General features: G+C 40.7%; 2 protein-coding genes across 4 annotated transcripts in view; one reads left to right on the top strand and one right to left on the bottom strand.

The window, feature by feature from the left end:
• The window catches only part of GYS2 (glycogen synthase 2), a 47,401-nt gene extending 39,495 nt beyond the window's left edge, over positions 1 to 7,906 (top strand). For all 3 annotated transcript variants that reach the window (XM_027797417.2, XM_005433675.3, XM_027797418.2), the window contains exons 12-16: positions 1,606 to 1,732; positions 2,751 to 2,846; positions 4,440 to 4,603; positions 5,785 to 5,865; positions 6,989 to 7,906. In XM_027797417.2, coding sequence (XP_027653218.1) covers positions 1,606 to 1,732; positions 2,751 to 2,846; positions 4,440 to 4,603; positions 5,785 to 5,865; positions 6,989 to 7,204 — 684 coding nt within the window. In that variant the 3' untranslated portion in view covers positions 7,205 to 7,906. The remainder of the gene's footprint in view (positions 1 to 1,605; positions 1,733 to 2,750; positions 2,847 to 4,439; positions 4,604 to 5,784; positions 5,866 to 6,988) is intronic.
• Positions 7,907 to 10,726: 2,820 nt separating this feature from the next.
• On the bottom strand, positions 10,727 to 17,914 carry SPX (spexin hormone). The gene is made up of 6 exons (XM_014287017.3): positions 17,337 to 17,914; positions 16,324 to 16,404; positions 16,137 to 16,194; positions 14,654 to 14,716; positions 13,923 to 14,006; positions 10,727 to 11,734 (listed from the first exon to the last, which is right to left on the bottom strand). The coding sequence occupies exons 1-6, from the start codon at positions 17,340 to 17,342 to the stop codon at positions 11,676 to 11,678; spliced, it is 351 nt and encodes a 116-aa protein (XP_014142492.1). The 5' UTR covers positions 17,343 to 17,914; the 3' UTR covers positions 10,727 to 11,675.
• Positions 17,915 to 18,803: the final 889 nt, after the last annotated feature.

Below are 18,803 nucleotides of genomic sequence, written 5' to 3'. Positions count from 1 at the left end.
GAATGCATTCATGTGTTGATTTACTCACGTGAGTATATTATTAAGAAAGGATAAAAGCATATCCTTGACATGGAATAATGGCTGCAGTAGGTTTATGTGGGGAAAAAGCCCAGAGAAGGTTAAACCCTTTCCTCATGCTTCTCCCTCCCAAAACTGACTGGACAGCATGTACAAGGCATTTCTCTCCTTAGTAGAGGAATGTAAGTCAGTGACCTCAAGCCCTGCAGAGACGTGCAGATAAACTAGCCTGGGTCCTGAAAGCAGGACATTAGCCCAATAAGCTTTGTCTTCCAGCAAGGTTAGTTAGCCTAGGCAGAGGATCATAGAATCAGAATGGCTTGGGTTGGAAGGGACCTTAAAGATCACCTAGTTCCAACCCCCTGCCATGGGCAGGGACACCTTCCACTAGACCAGGTCACTCGGAGCCCCATCCAGCCTGGCCTTGAACACTTCCAGGGATGGGGCATCCACAGCTTCTCTGGGCAACGTTTTATAGTGCTTCACCACCCTCACAGTAAAGAATTTCTTCTTAATATCTAATCTAAATCTACACTCTTCCAGCTTAAAACCATTACCCCTTGTCCTGTCACTACAGGTCCTTGTAAAAAGTCCATCTCCAGTTTTCCTGTAGGCCTTGTTTAGAACCTGGAAGACTGCTGTAAGGTCTCCCTGAAGCTTTCTTTTCTCTAGGCTGAACAACCCCAACTCCCTCAGCCTGTCTTCATAGGGGAGCTGCTCCAGCCTTCTGATCATCTTCATGGCCCTCTTCTGGACTCACTCCAAGAGGTCCATGTCCTTTTTATCTTAGGGGCCCCAGAGGTGAATACAGCACTGCAGGTGGGATCTCACCAGAGTGGAGTAGAGGGGGAGAATCACCTCCCTCAACCCGCTGGCCACGCTTCTTTTGATGCAGCCCAGGATTTGGTTGGCTTTCTGGGCTGCAAGTGCGCATTGCCAGGCCATGTTGAGCTTTTTTTCCACCAGCATCCCAAAGCCTCCTCCTCAGGGCTGTTCTCAATCCATTCTGTGCTCAGCCTGTATTGATACTAGGAGAGGTTCTGACCCAGGTGCAGGGCTTTGCACTTGGCCTTGTTGAACTTGATGAGGTTCGCTCAGGCCCATGGGGCTATAATATGCCTGGTTTAATAATTCTTTCACTTCTTGAAAGAACCATAAGCATTCCTGTATTTCAGTTGGATGCTGTGAAGCTCAGAAGTGCTGTATTCTCCTGAGGCCTCCTCTTGAACAAGGCATCCCAATACTCTGTACCTTGGCACAACAGTCCAAGAGAATCAAATTAAGTATTGCTAAATGCCACGGCCTTAAGCATAATTCTCAGTGCTCATTGTCTTCCTTGATCAACAAGGATAAAGCTCAAGAACTGTCCAGAAAAAGGGTTCGTTATCAGTACTGTTTCCAGGACAAGACTACACAGGGAAGATATGTTTCAGTGTGGGAAGTCAATTAAGTAACAGATGGGCAAAGGAGGTGTTGTCCAGATACTTAGGAAAAGACCAGAGTGAAGAAATTGCTTGAGCTAATTGATAGTTAAAATGTATTGAAGATGGTTTTCTTTCACCTCTAATGTAAGTTTTGAATATCCAGGTGATCCTACATCCAGAGTTTCTTTCTTCAACAAGCCCGTTGCTGCCCTTGGACTATGAGGATTTTGTTAGAGGCTGCCACCTTGGTGTATTTCCATCGTACTACGAACCCTGGGGTTACACTCCAGGTAGGCAATCTGTATTCATCTTTCAATACTAGGTGAAGTATACCCATTCTGTTGATGCAGAATAGCTTTGCAGCCAGTTTCTTCTGGAGTGCTGAAAAAACTCTTTTGACTCTGTTTCCTCTGCAGTGCAAAGGTCTTACTGCTGGCAAAATTTGGGGGCAAGGTGGTATAAAATGGCATCTACTGACTGACAACTACTCACATTTGTCCCTGCGCTGGACCCTTTCCCATACTAACATGTAATCTTTTGATTTTATGTGGCTTTAGAACAAAAAGTCATTTTTTAGACTTCATTCTTAACTTGATTCAAGGATTTGAAAAGAAGATTTAGAGGAATGTGCATATTGAAAAAAGTAGGGCAAGAAACCTGATGCTACCAGTTGACATAATTCAATGGATTTAATTCCAGATAACAATTAAGTTTTATAGAATTATGTAACACCATATCAAAGATATTTTCCACAACTACATGCAGTGGTAGAGAATTTCACAGAATTGAATGAAAATTTCTAAAAATACAGACAGCATATAGTTTCTGACTTAAAAAACTTGGGCCAGATTTACAAAACACATTTAACACCTGATGAAATCAGTGCAAACTATGAACTTGGATACATATGAAGATCAAAGCCTAGGTGCCTGGGGTTTTTGTGTCCTCCAAAATACCTTCTGTAGTCTCGACACACATCTGAAAGTTGGAGTGCCCCTCTAAAGAGCATTTGTTGGGTTCTCTGTTTCAACACTGGACTCCCAGAAAATTTGCAGTTTAGCTGCTGGGAGTCACAAATATATGTTCTTACAAACAATGTGAAATTTTCTTTTTAAAATTTCTTTTTCTTTCTTTCTTCTTTTTCTCCAAATCCACAGCAAAGCATAATAGTTTTCACTTGACATTTTCAGAGCAGCCCTAGTGTTATGGGACCTTCTGTCTGCCTGTTTCTTTTTCGTTTTTTCTCTCAAGGTGAAACTATTCAAAGCATATTGCCCTGAAAGGCTTTTTGTCTGTTTCTTTTGGCAGCTGAATGTACTGTGATGGGCATTCCCAGTGTAACCACAAACCTTTCTGGATTCGGCTGTTTCATGCAGGAACATGTTGCTGACCCAGCGGCTTATGGTAAAATTTTTAACACCCTATCAACATACCGCCTCTGAGTTGGGAAAGCAAAAAGCACAGCAACAATGCTGTTGCTGCTCAATTTCATGCTTTAACTAGTGCAGTGTAGTTCATTGGGGCAATATAATCAGAGTTCTGAATATTTCATTATGTTGAACAAGCTGCTCAAGCTTTCATATTTATGCAAACCCTTTCCAGGTTCTCTCATTTTTTGTCTCCCTTTAACCTTTTGTCTGGCTTATCTTTCCAAACTCAGCACTCCTCATACCAGTCTAGAGTCTCCCAGCACTTCCCTTTAATGCCTCTGGTTACACTCTGAGCCCTTCCAAAGAAGCAGTGAAAATCTGCTTCTCTTTGAATAGTCCGAGAAGGATGTACTGGGACTTTGAGGCCAGTGAACTTGCCCACACCAAAGAATAAATTATCATGTAGTCTAAAAAATAAACCTGTGAAAATAAAAGGAATCTACTTACAAATAAGAACTTGTTCATAAATGTTTAGAAATAGTTTGTGATTGGAATGTGATGAGGGGGAAGGTAGCCAACTCCTGGTGTCTCAAGACAATATTGAAAATGTGCCCAAACTAAGGCCTCTTTCTAAGTACCTTGGCTTGTCTGCACCATCAGGCAGTGGAAGCTCCAGACTGGTACCCACTATGCCCTGACCCAGGGGCAGGGGTAGAGCTGGTTGCAAAATATAGCTACACCTGCCTGGGTAGATATCTCATTGAGAACCTTCAGAAAGGTCACAGACCAAGAGTATAGCTCACCTGCTCTTCTCTGCCAAAACATAGATGTGAGCGTTGACATAAATGGCTGTACATTTCCTAGGGGACAACAAGCACTTCAGTTAAGGTAGTTTTGTGTCTGTCTTGTCCATTAAGATAGCTGAGGTCTACTGCCTTATTCTTCCCAACACACTGGTGTAAAGAAGGTGCAAGAATAAAGTATTGATCTCCACAAACTACATAGAGGCAAATTTTACCTTGGCGCTCTCTCTGCCAGGATTGTATATTGACTAATGTATACAAGATAGCTATCTCTATGGAAACACTTATATTTCTACAGAAAATACAACCTCCCCTTTACAAGCTAATTCTGACCATCTACATTTATAAATTCTATTGCAAACTATGAAAGCACTAGTTGGTTTTTTAAGCAGTCAGTAATCATGGGAGATAAAAATGATATGTCTTTATCCAGAAACTCTTGAATCCTTTTGGACATAGTGATGGACTTGGCAGTCCTGGGTTAATGGTTGGATTAATAATCTCAAAGGTCTTTTCCAACCTAAATGATTCTATGATTCTATAGTTACACAACAACAACAAAGATTCCAAATTTTGAATAATTTGCTGAATTTAATCCTGAAAAGTAAAGAAAATTAAAATAAAAAAATACACATTTCTCTGCAGCTTTTCATTCCATCAGAATGTTGAGGAATATTCCAGATATAACTGTCTTCTAACACTAAAAAGAACATATAATACATGTAATGTTTGTAAGACTATGTGACAGAAAGTAGGATGGAAATGTAAGAGGTCAGATACCATTTTCAGTTTTACTCATCTTTGCCTTTTTTTGTGTCCTTCAGGCATCTACATAGTTGACAGAAGGTTCCGCTCACCTGATGAATCATGCAACCAGCTGACTCAGTTCCTGTATGGGTTTTGTCAGCAGTCCCGTCGCCAGAGGATCATCCAAAGAAACCGAACTGAGAGGCTCTCAGATCTGTTGGACTGGAGATACTTAGGCAGGGTGTGTGAAACTATGTAACAGAAGTATTAAAAATTCCAGACACAGACACATAGATCTCTCTAGCAGTCTTCGGCATCATGCTGCAATGCAAGGAGACATCATTGTTCTGAAAAGGCAAAGCCTGCCCTTATGTTTCAGTGTAATGCTTCCATTCTCCAGTGGTAAGGAGAGACGTGATTTAACTGAATAGGTTAGAGCAGAAGCCAGTCACATTGAGGTCTTTGTGCTCCCGGTGCTGAAGACAATGTGAAAAGCTTGTGTCTCTGACAACGCTGGCAACCCTACACTAAGTACAATTTGTGCTCCAAAGTCATCTGGACTCTTTCAAAAATCCTACCTGTTCTTCCTAAAATGCTCCCTGGCCTTGTGGGTCCTCAACACTTCTAAAGTACCTCTGTGCCTTAAAGGCAAACCAGTATTTTTAATTTGACATAGAAAACACTGCAGTACTGTCTACTAAGAAGCCAGTTGCAAGGCAGTATTCTCAGGTCCACAGGAGCAAAGAAGTGGATGCACGTGTATCAGTTTTGTAGCTATTTTGGACCTTGTCCTGCCCTGATACCTGTGTGTGAACCTTTCTGTTTATACAGTTCCCAACACAGCAAAAGACCCTGACACGACAAGCTGCTTTTTCCACGCATGTGATGCAGACTCATGAATATAGTGGATCCGTAAATATTTTTGCCAAATCCTTAAATACCAGGCTTCAGTAAACTCATAAATATTACTTCTCTGTAACTGTTACACATGCTTCCTATGCAAGGATGAGTCCAAAGTTTATGTGTGTTATTTCACATGCACACTGAAAGGTATACATTTTCCTCGTTAAAAAAGAGCCAATTCTATCTTGAGAGATAAAGAATACCTGTCTCTTAGTAAGAGCAATACAGACTGAGACAAGTGCTGGCTTCCATCTTAATACATCTTAGTCTTACAGAAACCTTATTCAGCTTCTGTTCCAGACTCTGCTTCAGTGTGAATCTAACATGAATGGTGCGCTACTTCACTGCAACGTGTGTGTTACAAGCAGTGATATCAATTGGATGCTTAACTGAAAACATGTTTAGCTTTTGTTCAGCGTCATCTTTTAGAAGATACTAATTTTATGTTCTTTTTTTTTTTCTTTCTTAAATCTACCCAAGACTTACTTGACTTGTAAAGGCTTCTGTTTTATGTTGCAGTATTACATGCATGCCAGACACTTGGCCCTCAGCAGAACATTCCCAGATAAATTTGAGATGGAACCAAGTGCTCCACCAAAGGTACAGTCGAATTTTGGAGATGAGTTCATCTTCATTTTAGCTACTGTATGGAGGGGGAGGTGGGGGGGTGTGGGGTGGAAGAGGAGGGAGGGGGAGAGAGGGAGGGGGGGAGAGAGAGAGAGAATGTCTGTTGGTCTGTCTCAGAAAGAGAGAAAAGACAGCAAGTTTTCTTTTAACTGAAGGGAAGTAGGAACTTACAGTTACAAGCTCAACAATTTGTAAACCCTAGCTCCACTCAGGAGTTGTAATGGTATTAGATGCAAACACCAGGGGTACCGGGTGCAATGCAGGAACAGTTCTTCAGGTGACTTAGAGTGGCCTGGGTGGAACTATGGCACTTAAGGGCCAGTTCCTCAGCTGGTCTAGAAATTCCTATTAGAAGAGTGGAAGCTTCTAATTCTGCTTCTGATAAATGCCATGGAGACGTTCTGCACAAACCAAATCGAATGGGACCTGAGAAAAGGATGTTCTAGGGAAAGCAAGGCAATGTATTGCCTTCATCTAAACATGGTATGTGAGGATGAGGCTATGGCTGGAACTGCAAGGGTTCAGTTGAAAGGCACACCTTTAAACAGTTCTTGCATAGTTTATATTAGCACCAATTTGAGAAGGGAGGCTGCTCATATCCAATGTAAGAGCAATGTTAGTTGAAACCAAACCTCCAGACACCTCCAGAGAGCAACTTATTTATTTTTAAATAAGGAGGAGATAAGGATGCTCAGACCAAACCCCCTTGCTTGCTTCTGGTTTTTAGACACTGACGTTATAACTAGAAAACCTCTGTATTTCAATAAGCATATTCTGAGTACAGAATACAGAAGGATTTTGTGTTGTGTCAGCAGTTTTAAGGCTCAATAAATATATTTTACAAAAGGCAGTGCTGGAAGGGCAGCATATTGTTTATGGCAGAGACTAAAGATCACTGCCATATAAGTGTGTACTTACTGGCAGAGAAGGACTGAGGGGATCTGGGTTCAGGAGAGTTTAATTTTAGAGTGCAGAACAGGTCTAGCTTACATCCCACTGTTGGTTTCCTTTGAAGTGTTGATAGCCTTACATTGCTGTATACAACCAATTGAGGAGAACCGCAATAATACATACAACTTGCTTCTCTCTTTGCCAGACGGAAGGTTTCAGGTACCCCAGGCCTTCATCGGTGCCACCATCACCTTCTGTCTCTCAACATTCCAGCCCTCACCACAGCGAAGATGAAGATGAGGATGAAAGATATGATGAGGATGAGGAAGCTGAAAGGGATAGGCAAAACATAAAGTCTCCCTTTTCTCTTGGAGTATTGCCACAAGGAAAAAAGAAGCAGCATGGAGAATACAGGAACTGAATTCATTGCTCTGACCCTGGCAGGGTCTCTCCATCCATTCAACAGTTTCTCCTGTAGGCTTGGCAAGCTTTGTGTTAAGGACAGTGAGATATAATTAGGGGAATCTTAAATGTTACTTGAGCTACACTGTTGGAAAGCCTAATATTATTCCACCTTGAAAGTAGTTTAAATGACAATTTTTCTGTGTCTCTTTGAGGTAGAAGAGATTTCTCAAGCTTAATAAACCTAGAGAATGTGACAGTCCTCTCAGGACCTTATACAAACTGCAAAGCACACCTTTCTCTACATAATTATCTATATTAATCATAATCTATGCTGATAGGTCCATTATGGGTGCCCCACATTAATTCCTGCTTCCTTTATGTTTCTCTTTTCGCCTCCTAAACTAACATGAACTTTAAGCCAGAGCTCAAAAAATTTAGGGAAACAGAAGTGTTACACTGGGGAAGCCTTGGCAGGGTTGAAAAAGATACACTGAAAAGAAAATGGTCTTTCTATTTCCTTATGCTGTTTATTGTAAGCTTACATCATTTAAAATTTTTTTTGCAATACACAGAAGTGTCTTGATCCAGTGATGAAACATCCTGCTTGTGGAACAATATAAAGTCTTATGTAGTGGGCATTTGAATTTGAGAGACAAATTAAGTCATTTTTCTAAAGACATTTAGACCCACAATAAACAGCAGACCATTTATTTTCTGATTCCTCTGGTATGTCTCTTTTATTGTTTTCATCTTGTCTCAGATTCTAAGTTTGTTAACAAACTGGTTTAGGAGGAAATTAATGTGACTTGGCTAAAGAGAATGACAAAATTCCCTGAAGTAATACCTTCCCCTGCAGACAGACCTACATGCCATAGAGCAATGTGACAACATTCAAAGAGGAGTAACTCTAGTTCTTTCCAATTTCCCAGTTAGTCCATGGTTTATTTCACTTCTAGAAGAGATCTAATCATAACAAATAATGCTAAAAGAATTCCAAGAACACGTCTGCCCCACAGACATAACTTTGAGAAGCACCTCAAACTTCAATGTTCTCGGGGAATAATTGAACCTCACAACGAGAACTAGACATTTCGTTCTTACAGAAAGCTTTCAAAAGTATTTTTCACTTTTGCTCTTCTGATTCTCTCCCCCATTGCACTCTGGGGGGGAGTGAGCGAGCAGCTGCATGATGCTTGGTTGCTGGCTGGGGTTAAACCACAACAAGTATTTCAATTTCTAGAGATGCAGAGAGTACCTGAACATGCTCTTCAGAAGTAGATCTTGACATGAAGACATTAGAAACAAGATTAATCTTCTATTTTAGAACTTTGTGCATCAAAAATTTCTCATGTTGTTCAAGAAAATACATTTCCAGGAATTGATTCAGCCTGTTCTTCAACAGGCAGGACTGTGTAACCTTTGGAGGTGTTTACCCGCACTGTCAATCCCGGGGGAGCCTAGATGTCCAACCTTGATTAGACACCTACTCTTCAAACACTTCAACATTTGATGATGTGGTTCTTACTATAAGCCATATAGGATAAAAGGGATTAGGCGCCTATATGTATTCTTGCCCACCTAAAACCTGTTTTAAAATTGGACTTTCATTCTTAAGCTGATTTGGTTATCTGAACGAGTAACTAGTCTCAGAAGACAGGTTCAGACTTTTATGGCAAAATTTAATTGGATTTAAAAGGACTCACTAATTTTTAGCCTTTTTAGAAGTAATTAAAACAATGAATATTTTTCATATGAAAATGGTGAAAGCAAAGATACTGCAAATATTTTCCTTCACACAGTTTACTAAGTGGAGAACAACTGCATTTTGTGAGTTCATAAATATATATTCTTCCCCAGAGTGCTTTTAATCAAAGTTTCCTTGCAGAGTCAAAGAATGTAATGGCTGAAAGTCCCAACAAAATAACATTTAAAGGGCATATTCATTTTAAGTTAAAGTTGGCTTAAAAAAAATATGTCAAGAAATCTGACATTATTGCTTGTATTTTGATGCACTGTTGTATGGACAAAAAAAGCATTCCACCCCAAATTCTCTGCTATGAAAATTGCATTAGCATCATCTGAAAGTGATCAGGCACTTCCTTTCTTGCCTAAAAATGTTTTAGTAGCCACAGACTGGTGAACATCTATTTATCATCCGTCCAGACTCAGCTTCGTTGTAGTGCTGAGAGATGAGGTCAGTCCATATGTATTGTAAATATTGCTAAACGTTGGAGGCACAGCACAGGCAATATGGAAAGTGGAAAGGTTTTCCTAGGGTTACATTAAGACAGCTGTGCTTGCTCTTTGTGGACAAGTCCCAGAGGAGAAGAATAAACAAGTATGATCCAGGTTGCAGGTTCTCTTAGAAGTGCTTATGGTGTTTGAGTTCCCTGGGAAGGGCAGGGAGCTGGCGTGACATCATGCACAAATCCAGCTGTGTGTGTTTCAGCACGCTCACATGCTTTGAGCACCTGCCTGGTGTGACAGAAAGCACACAACTTTTGAGATGTGACTAATGTGAATGCTGTGTCCGTTCTTCTCAGAAATGGTCCCACAGTGGCCAAAGTGACCTCTGCCTCATGCCTCTGGGCTTATTTTAGTTCTGCCTTCAATGCTAGGACTAGCTGTCAGTAGCAAGGCGATTTAACTACAGCAACGCTTTTCTGCTTTCTGGATTTGCAGTGTTAGAGGGAACGGCTTTTCATTCAGTCAAGGCGACAGATTGCCTAACTAAAATGCCACGCATTTCCAACAGTTACTGACATCTGACAAGCTTGGTAGCAGCTATCTCTTACATAAGCACTTATCTGTCAGATTGAAAATATTAGGTTTTCACAAACAGCTCACCAATAAGGCAGAATGTTTATTCTGTTTTGTGATATTTGTAGAGAATTGTTTAAGCTAGTGAGCTTAGATCAGGAATGCATACAAAATCAGTCAACTGGGAGCGTGATTAATGCAGTTTTTGTATCTCTGGGACATTTAGAGGCGTAGTGAATTTCATTACACTAATGAACTTAAGGATGTATAAGCCTTCTACTTTTTGACTGAGCACTGACTGATTATACTGTAAAACATGCTCGAAAATAACTTAGATGCACCTGAGATATTCAGAGTATGCTTTAAACAAAGCAATTAAACTAATGAAAAGATTCTGTTAGATACCATTGGTCTTTAGATTAAGTTCATCATGAATGTGTTCTGCCGTACAACATACACTGCTATTGAAAGACATATTAGTGCTTAAAAACGAACAAACAAGGACATTTTGATTTCTCCAGTTATGTTCCTTCATGAAGTGATATAGATTATAAACAATTAATGAAAGTGCCTATAGCCCCATGATAGAAATTAATTTCCCTGTTCCTTCAGCTGCATTTCATTGTGTCTAGGAAGAGCTACATTATAGTTAGTGTGAGTTAACAAAATTAATTAACAGTGACATGAGAAAGATCAGAGGAAAGTAGTGTTGAAAGATGAAGAGCATGACTAGGGATAAAGGTTAAAAAAATAAAACATAGTTGCTTGGACACAAGAATCACGTGGCTACTTTTTAATTACATGAAGACTACAGAGGGCTTTCCAGTCAGACCACAAAACTACATAAATAATGTTAAATATATCCTTATCAGCATGGAATGATAATTAATGGCTTTATGTATAATTCCAGTTTTGCAACTCAAAACCCAAGCCAACACAAGTACAATAGCCATGCAATTACTATTATGTGTGCCTACTGCCAGGCGCGGTGCTAGATTTGTACCCGGTACACCCCCACTAACCCCAGCAGTACTGCCCCTCCTGGCAGCAGCGGCACCTGTATGCTGGTCACGCGTGAGGCCCTGACCCTGTAAGACCTATCCCCCTGCTAATTCTGTATGGTGGGACCGGCTCAGTAGGATTGTTCAGAGTATATGTTTCTGCATGCGTGTAACTGGGGCAGCACCGACGCCTGAGTAAGTGCTGTCGCCTCTTCTCTGTGGTGACAGATATCTGCAAACAAGTAAATCACCGGCTTTGCAGCCAAAGATAGCTGGATTGGTTTAGTATCTCACTGACGACATTGACCATCAGCAGCTTACAGGGCCAGCAGTGAAGTGGTGAAAGAATCTACCTTTACCAGAAATAAAAAGGCTTCCATATACAGCCGGGTAGAAGGTGGTAAAATGTTTCCAATGACTATCGAAAATTTGTTTTTAATACAGCAGTTGTCCAAAAAGATGGCTTTAATCATCTTTTCAGGTAAGATGGTACAGTGTATTTTAAATGCTGGGTGGACGTACAAAATGGTCTAAACAAAGCACAAACTTTACAAATACTTCCCTTATCTGGACTAGTAACTTTTAATCCATTTGCATTCAAAATTTTGCATTGCATATATACGTCACCCTTTGGGAACTTAAGTGAGGATGGATTAAATACTTTGTTTACACAAGTCATGATTTCAGGGTCTATGCAATACAAATGTTAAAGACATTTGAAGTATTTCACCAGCTTGCTAGATTATCTGTCAAGTAGCCAGGGTGATCACTGTTTTCTTCTTCAACTGTAAGACAAAACACAATGGGGAAAAGTAAGTTGTAGATAAAGGAAAGTTCAGTCAGCCAGAGTTTGCAGGAGATAGAAGTGCCTCAGGCACAGGCCTAGTGTAATGTGACTGCTTAGCTGAGATGCAGGCACCTGTAGAAATAATCACGTCTTCTCCCATTTTAAACGTAGGAATTGAAAAGCAAAGATACAAACCATGTCCGGAGAGGTATCTTAGTACAAGGCACAAATTTTTTATGCAGAAGAAAATAACATATTTGTTCTTTATTTACACGTTTTTCTCAGTCAAGAGGATTCTAAAATCACCTGCAAGCGATCTTCTGAAAGTGCATGGCTTACCCAGGTTTGGCTGTCCTGGTATTCCCTACCACAATGATGGCAATGTTATTCCACACAGTGTTTTTCAGACAAGCTGCCAGTTCCTCCTAGCTTTCTCAGATATGGCCCCTTTCATTTCAGGGGGCTGTTGCTGTCCACTGTCTCCCCTGGAACAGCGGCAGCAGGCAGGAGAGTACCACTAAAATTTATGAATCTTGAACTTGAAAGGATTTTCTCTTTTTGTTAGCACACAAATGACAGTCACTGATTTATCTCTAGAACTTCTGAAATAGTTTGTCGAAAGCACTGCGTTCATTGTTAATTTTGCCTTTCTCTCCCAGTCGAAACGTCACTGGATTTTTGTGGTTAGGGGAGTTCTGCCACAGCAGGGGGAGGGAGCTGAGCCTCAAGCCCCAGCACTACATGAGGTACAGTGGGAGATTTTCGGAGGTGGTGAGAGCAGGAGTGGCTCCAGCATATCTGTACACACACCAGGTAAATACTGTGAGGTGACCCTTACACCCTCTTTTCATTTCAGGAAAGGTGTGTGCTGAGGAGATACCTCGGGAGAGATGATACTGCAGTGATGGCCAAGCAATTATTTATTAATTGCTGATGATGTCAAGGGCAGTAAGAAGCCTCTCTTATCATTCATTTCTGTGATTTTACTAAGGTTTTACTTCACATTTCCTAATGCAAGTAGAGCTCTTTTTTTCCCATCATGATGACAGCAATGAATAAGGAACTCACAACCAGGACAACCAGAACAAAGGTAGCTTTTAGACATCTTCTGAATCAAATAGGGGAAGAGTGTAACTCAGAAAAAGTCCTGGGATTGTATAGGCTCCAACAGCCTCCACAGCAACCAGGGGACTCCCCGCAGCCTGCAGGGGGGATCCTCCTTTTACAACCTCCCTATCCCCAGACCCACTTCCAAAAGCAGTCTATGCACCTGAAGAGGTAAAATGTAGAAAGACAGAGGACAGGGATAGCATAGATGTAGAGTCTCAGCCCGGTGAGCTGTATGTATGCATCAGACGACGAGGGGTTCAGGATAATGGCTTAGCAGGAAAGCTGGTCTATGGAGGAAAGGTGAAATATATAGCAGGGTGAGGGAGCTGGGGAACACTGGAAAGGGGATCTTCATCCAAGGGAGTGCAACATGCATGAAGGACAGGAGGGAACGCAAGTTATTTCAGCCTGACTCAGTAGCTGGGTTTTGCTGGGGGTTATTGTGGAAGGGAGATGTGGGCTCTGAGGCCCTGAAGTGAGGAAGCATGTAAGCAGGTGGTGAGGGAGCAGGGGGTGAGGATACAGAGACAGGAGGGTTAGGCAATATCTCTGGGAGGCTAGGAACACATGAATGAATTTGGGGAATTTTCAGACCATTTCAGTGCTCTGCCTCTAAATGTCACTGGAACCCCTCACCAGCTGTGCCTCTCAGGACCCTGATGTGAATCCCACAGCTTCTGTGCTGGGGGTTTTAAGGATTCTTTTAAGCCTTTACACGAGGATGTAAGATCCAACAGAGGAATGAAAATTTCACAAGCAAAAAATATGCTACAGAAAAAGGAGCCCCAGTAGAGTTCTGTTTTGGAAAATTCAATTCAAAATTGCCATTCCCTTGAATCTAAACCAATACAAATCTGAAAAGCAAATTAAAAGCAGAATATACAAAAGTTTACCTACTGTTGTTTATCTGATTCATGTTCTAATCTGTGTAACTGTACACTCTAACACAATGCACTCTGTGGAATAATATCTCATTTCAAACCAGACCTTTTAGATCTATTTACTAAATTGTTAGTAAATGAAATACTGATTAACCCCATTTTAAAAAGTCAGGATAAGACAAAACATGTGTTTACCTTCTTGTGCTTTCCATAAGGAGCTAAGGAACAGTGCTGCAGCTTCAGAAAGAGATAAAGGATTTGCATTTTGGCTGCGTGCTTCTAGAATTATAAAATCAAAGATGCATGGTTTGTTAGTGTTTGACGACATTTCTTTATTTTGCTCTTTGCTTTTTCATCTCTATAGCTAGAGACCGAAAGACAAAAACATGCTGTTGTCTCCTTCACTGTATAACATTCTCTGCTCAAAACCAGCCCGATAAATATCTAACACTGAAGAGACTAGCAACCTTTTTTAAAAGGAGGCTATTTCAAAGTCACTTAGAAGGTAAAAAGAACATTTTCTTTTTTTCATATGTTCAGTCTGATACAATATTCTGTTTCCTCCAGAAATATTATCTAGCATGGATTAATGTCATCTACTTTTGTCATTTCTCAATTCAGCACAATTAATAACTTGATTTGATTTTTTTCTAGTGGAAATAGGAAGTCAGAAGTACTGATGGTAATCCCACTTAACAGCCAGGTCAGCTTGGAACTTACATAAATGAAGTCACACAGGTACACGAGAGAGGAAAGTCAGACATCTTTATCACGTGCGTTTTAGAATGAAGGAACTAACAAAAAGGAGTTTAATTGCTTCCGTGAACTTGATTCCAGGAAGACAAATCCCCTCCAGTTTCCATAGATTTCTCCCATAATCTGAGGAAAGATTGATGTGTTACATACAACTGTGCACATGTACTTACCAAGCTGCATTCTGTCATACAGATCCTTTTGCTGCCTTTCATCTGAGATGAATCGACGTCCCTCTACAAAAGCAGCGGGAAAAGGGTGAAAACAACCTCCCAAATCCATTGTAATTCCTACTTCACAATCCCTACAGTGGTTTTTTTTCAGTTTACAAAGTTACAGCATTACTTCTACAAACATAAAATGGGAGGCATAAGTCCATCCCAGGGTCCTTCCAAATCAGCAATAGCCCATCTTGAACCGGAACACTCCAAAATGCACGTTATTCCATAGAACTGGTGTTTCGGCACATTTCATGCTTGTGTTCACCTGCTGTAGGAACCGTATGTATGGAGGTATTTACTGTCTTTTCCTCGCTCTTTCCATGCCTGCTGTACAGTCAAAAGCCTTCAATCTCTTTGCTGGACTATAAAGTATGGCCTTTAAAAGGAATATTTCTATTTCAAAAATGAAAAAAAACCACTGAAAAAAATAAAATCACATTACTGCCTATGCATCAATAAGGTTGGTATAGAAGTAACAGTGCATTAGTCAGTTGGAAGAATTAAAACAAAAGAGGGCCAAATTCTTTGCTTTTATGAACAGAAATAATTAATGTCACTAGAACTTCTTTCAGTTACACTTACAGTTGTTTGGAGCCTATATTTATGTTGTGGTATTATTGTTTGTACTGTCTCTCTTTTGCATTTTGGATTGTGAGGTCCATTATTTTTTTTTCCAAGGAAGCTATTTTTCTTGATCTCTTAATATCTACCCCACCTGATAGCTCTTAATTTTGAAACAATTCAGAATATAATTTTTTAAAAAAACTTATTTCTGTTAAATCTTGGGGATTTGCATCAAAGAACAAAATCTCTCTTTGGCTCTAAATTTTATCTTTCTATTTAATTCTTCTTTAACTTTCAACTAACAATAGAAACTCTAAAGATCATTTGCACAACCTTAACACCGCAATATTGATAACACTTACATCCAAGTTCTCCTTAGAAGAGGTGGTTGTGGTGTTAATACCAACCCTAATGCAAGATGCTTGTAATAGGAATATGTGTTCTATTGCTTGAGAAGATGTTTCAATAATGCCTGAGTAAGACTTAGGAATGATAACTACATCCAGTATGTCTTTAAACCCCTCTAAGATTATTTCAGATAAGGAAACTTTTTCCAACAGGTTTTACAATCAAGCTTTAAACTATGTACATTTTCTGCGCTTTGTTCTGCTTTTCTTCTTCCAACACTTGCTTTCTTCATTTTGATTTCTTTGCGAAATACTACTACTACTGGTGATGCCACTGTTTCAGAGACAAGAAGAAATAACTATGACAAGATAAAACAACTAATCAGCACATCCCTGCAGGCCTCAGAACAACTACCTCCACAGCGTCCTTGGAGGTTTACTGCTTGTGTGGAGCCAAGCAGATCAGGAATAATCCAGTGGTAATGAAAGTTACCTCCTCAAAACAAAAAAGGCTTGGGACTTACGTGCACCCTTTAAATAGAGCATAGCCTGAGGAGTCCAGTTTCTCCTTTGGAAATGAGCCTTTATGCCAAAATAGAGAAAAGAGACACGTCAATGTTGCATGTCATTACTAACCAGTACAAGTACTTAAACTGCACCAACCTGTGAGATTCATGGATGCTGCACATTCAGCCTGAGCGAGCAGTTTACCTGAGGTGCACTCCAGGAGAAAGATACGAAGGATGCTGCCAGGAACAGCGCCATTGCAGCCGCTGTCAGTTTGCGCAGTCCCTGTGCACAACAAAGAACCACAAGGTGCAGGAAAAGCTTTTCAGATCTGTAGATCCTCTCAACTTCACATCTAAATGTGAGGGTATTTCCAGTCACTCTTTCTCCCTGTCTTGCTATCAAATATCCTCTTGGCTCAGTGGCTATTTCAGCTTCAATACACAGTGATCTGATAGGAGGATGAATGTTAAATCAAACATACATTATTCTCTTTAGTTATATTCATTATAAAGGTTCCATACTGGTGAGAACTGCCATCGAGGCAAGCACCATTTGTGCTCCTATTTACAAGGACATTACATTCTCCAGAAAGTAGAATAATGCATGAACTAAGGGGGAAAGGCAATATAAAGTATATCTGGATTTTACCAAAGCTTGAATAACAGAGTTGAGACAACAAGCAAATGTAGGAGACTTGCCTTTCCAAACAAACCAACCAACCATCCAGGAAAGTGAATCACTACTTCCTCAGGAAAAGGAAAATTTAAAATTTAGCATCCAATTTGTATCAACCACGATTAGACACGTGTCACGAGACAGGCTTTTTTGATTCTAGGAGTTTGTTCACTGATGCAGCACATGCAAATGAAAGCATTGAGCATGAATCCTCTGCGAATAAGTTGCACCTCTGCTTGTTCGCACAGACCATGTTATTATCCACGTATTGGTAACAGTGATGGGCAACAGAAAGCATCTAACATTGTGATTCACGGTGGTTTATTTCATCCTGGCTTTGAGAGTGCACCATGCTATTAGTTTATTTTTTCAGTGCAGTTGTTTCAAGCACACTGAATATAACTATGTGTATATTTCTCTCAGGTCATTTTGAAGTTAAAAATATCAAGCCCCCCCTGCGGTTCCTAAATATTATACTTACATGGAAAAGCATTAACTACAAACTAAATATTTCCCACACACCAAAGAGTCTCACTCACCTTCATATTCAGTTCAGTGGCAAATCTTAGGTCTTCTTCTCTTGGGATAATGGGTCACGAGATCTCCTACAGGTTTGGGGATCCCTTTTTAAATCTTCAGAATGAAGGTACCCTCCCCTTCTGCAGCAGGGTGGAGGAGTCTAAAGGGATCTCTTGTCAACCCGGTAGATGGAGAAGCAGAAGGTCTGATGGCTCCTGAGGGAAACCCGTAGTCTTGCAGGAAGTCAGAGAAATGATTGAAAGATAAATACGCTTGGAGATGCACCCCATTAGCCAGGTGAATACCTTCTGAATACATCAGCATCAGTCCTGTGCATTTGCAATACGTCACCTTCTTGCTAGATGATCGATAAACACAGCCAGAAGCAGGTATTAATATGGACAATGAGTGTTAACCTAGGATAACCTAACATATATCAGATTCCTATCCATTGTGGGAGCTGGAAAAGTTAGTAGATTACTCTCCAGTTGTAACATACCAACATGAAGAAAAGGGTGACTTGCCCAGTGTTGCTAGCTTGAGGTTATTGCTGGCATATATTTAGAGGTTGCCGTGTCTTGTTTGATTCTCTGACAATCTCTTGTGTCTAGCTTTCTTATACACAAGTAAAAATACAAAGATGAATTAAAAAACCACAAGAACCACCCCAACCCTTAATAGTCAGAAACACTTTTCTGTCTCATGGATTGGTTGGAGTAAAAACCTAGCTCATGGGCTTGAATGGGTCAGGCAGTGGAGCAGTAAAGAGAAAAAAGGCAGGAAGAGGCAATCAGAGAAGCCATTTCCATAAGCTGCTTCCACATGACTGTTGGACTCTTTGCAGTCACGGATAGTGGGTTTAGTCCTCAGGCAAAGAGCTACTCATGTTCAATGCCTAGCCCTGCTGGTTCTGCAGCTAGGGTTCTTTCCTCTCCTCCTTCTTTTATCCCTTTGCAAAACGGGAAAGGGAAGCAGAAGGGGAAGCAAAGAAAAAAAGGAGCTAGAAATTTGCTGATTAGAAGGTTGGCCAATAGAAAGTTTACTGAGGCAGCATCACTAGCAGGACCAGCTTGTGGTGTAACAAAAATACAGGTCAGCCCATACCTGTGACAAGCACATGCTCACCTATGCGGACTCTGAGTGAAGACTGTGCAGGTAGACACTGCTAAGGCTTGCTATGAATCTTTCTTCCCTGACATGGGGTATCTGTAGACTGCTCTGAAGCACACCATTAGTGAAGGTACAATTGCTCTCCTGCTTTTGGGGGGATATTGCTCTGTTCTCTGTTCATGCTGGACAGAATTGTTCATCAAACACAGATCTGGCATTAGCTGCAGCTCACTCTGGTAATAGATGCAGGAAGGAAGAGGGAAGTTCAGGTTTTGGCCTCGTGCCGCTCCAGAGATGGCTGGGAGCTGCTGTTACACGTCCATCCTTTTAAAAAGGCCATGCCATGATGCACCCTAGCCAGCAGAAGGGATTCTACT

Source organism: Falco cherrug, chromosome 5, assembly GCF_023634085.1.
Source record: "Falco cherrug isolate bFalChe1 chromosome 5, bFalChe1.pri, whole genome shotgun sequence".
Lineage (NCBI taxonomy): Eukaryota > Metazoa > Chordata > Aves > Falconiformes > Falconidae > Falco > Falco cherrug.
Note: the sequence above shows the minus strand (reverse complement) of the source record. Positions and strands in the feature narration are given on the sequence as shown.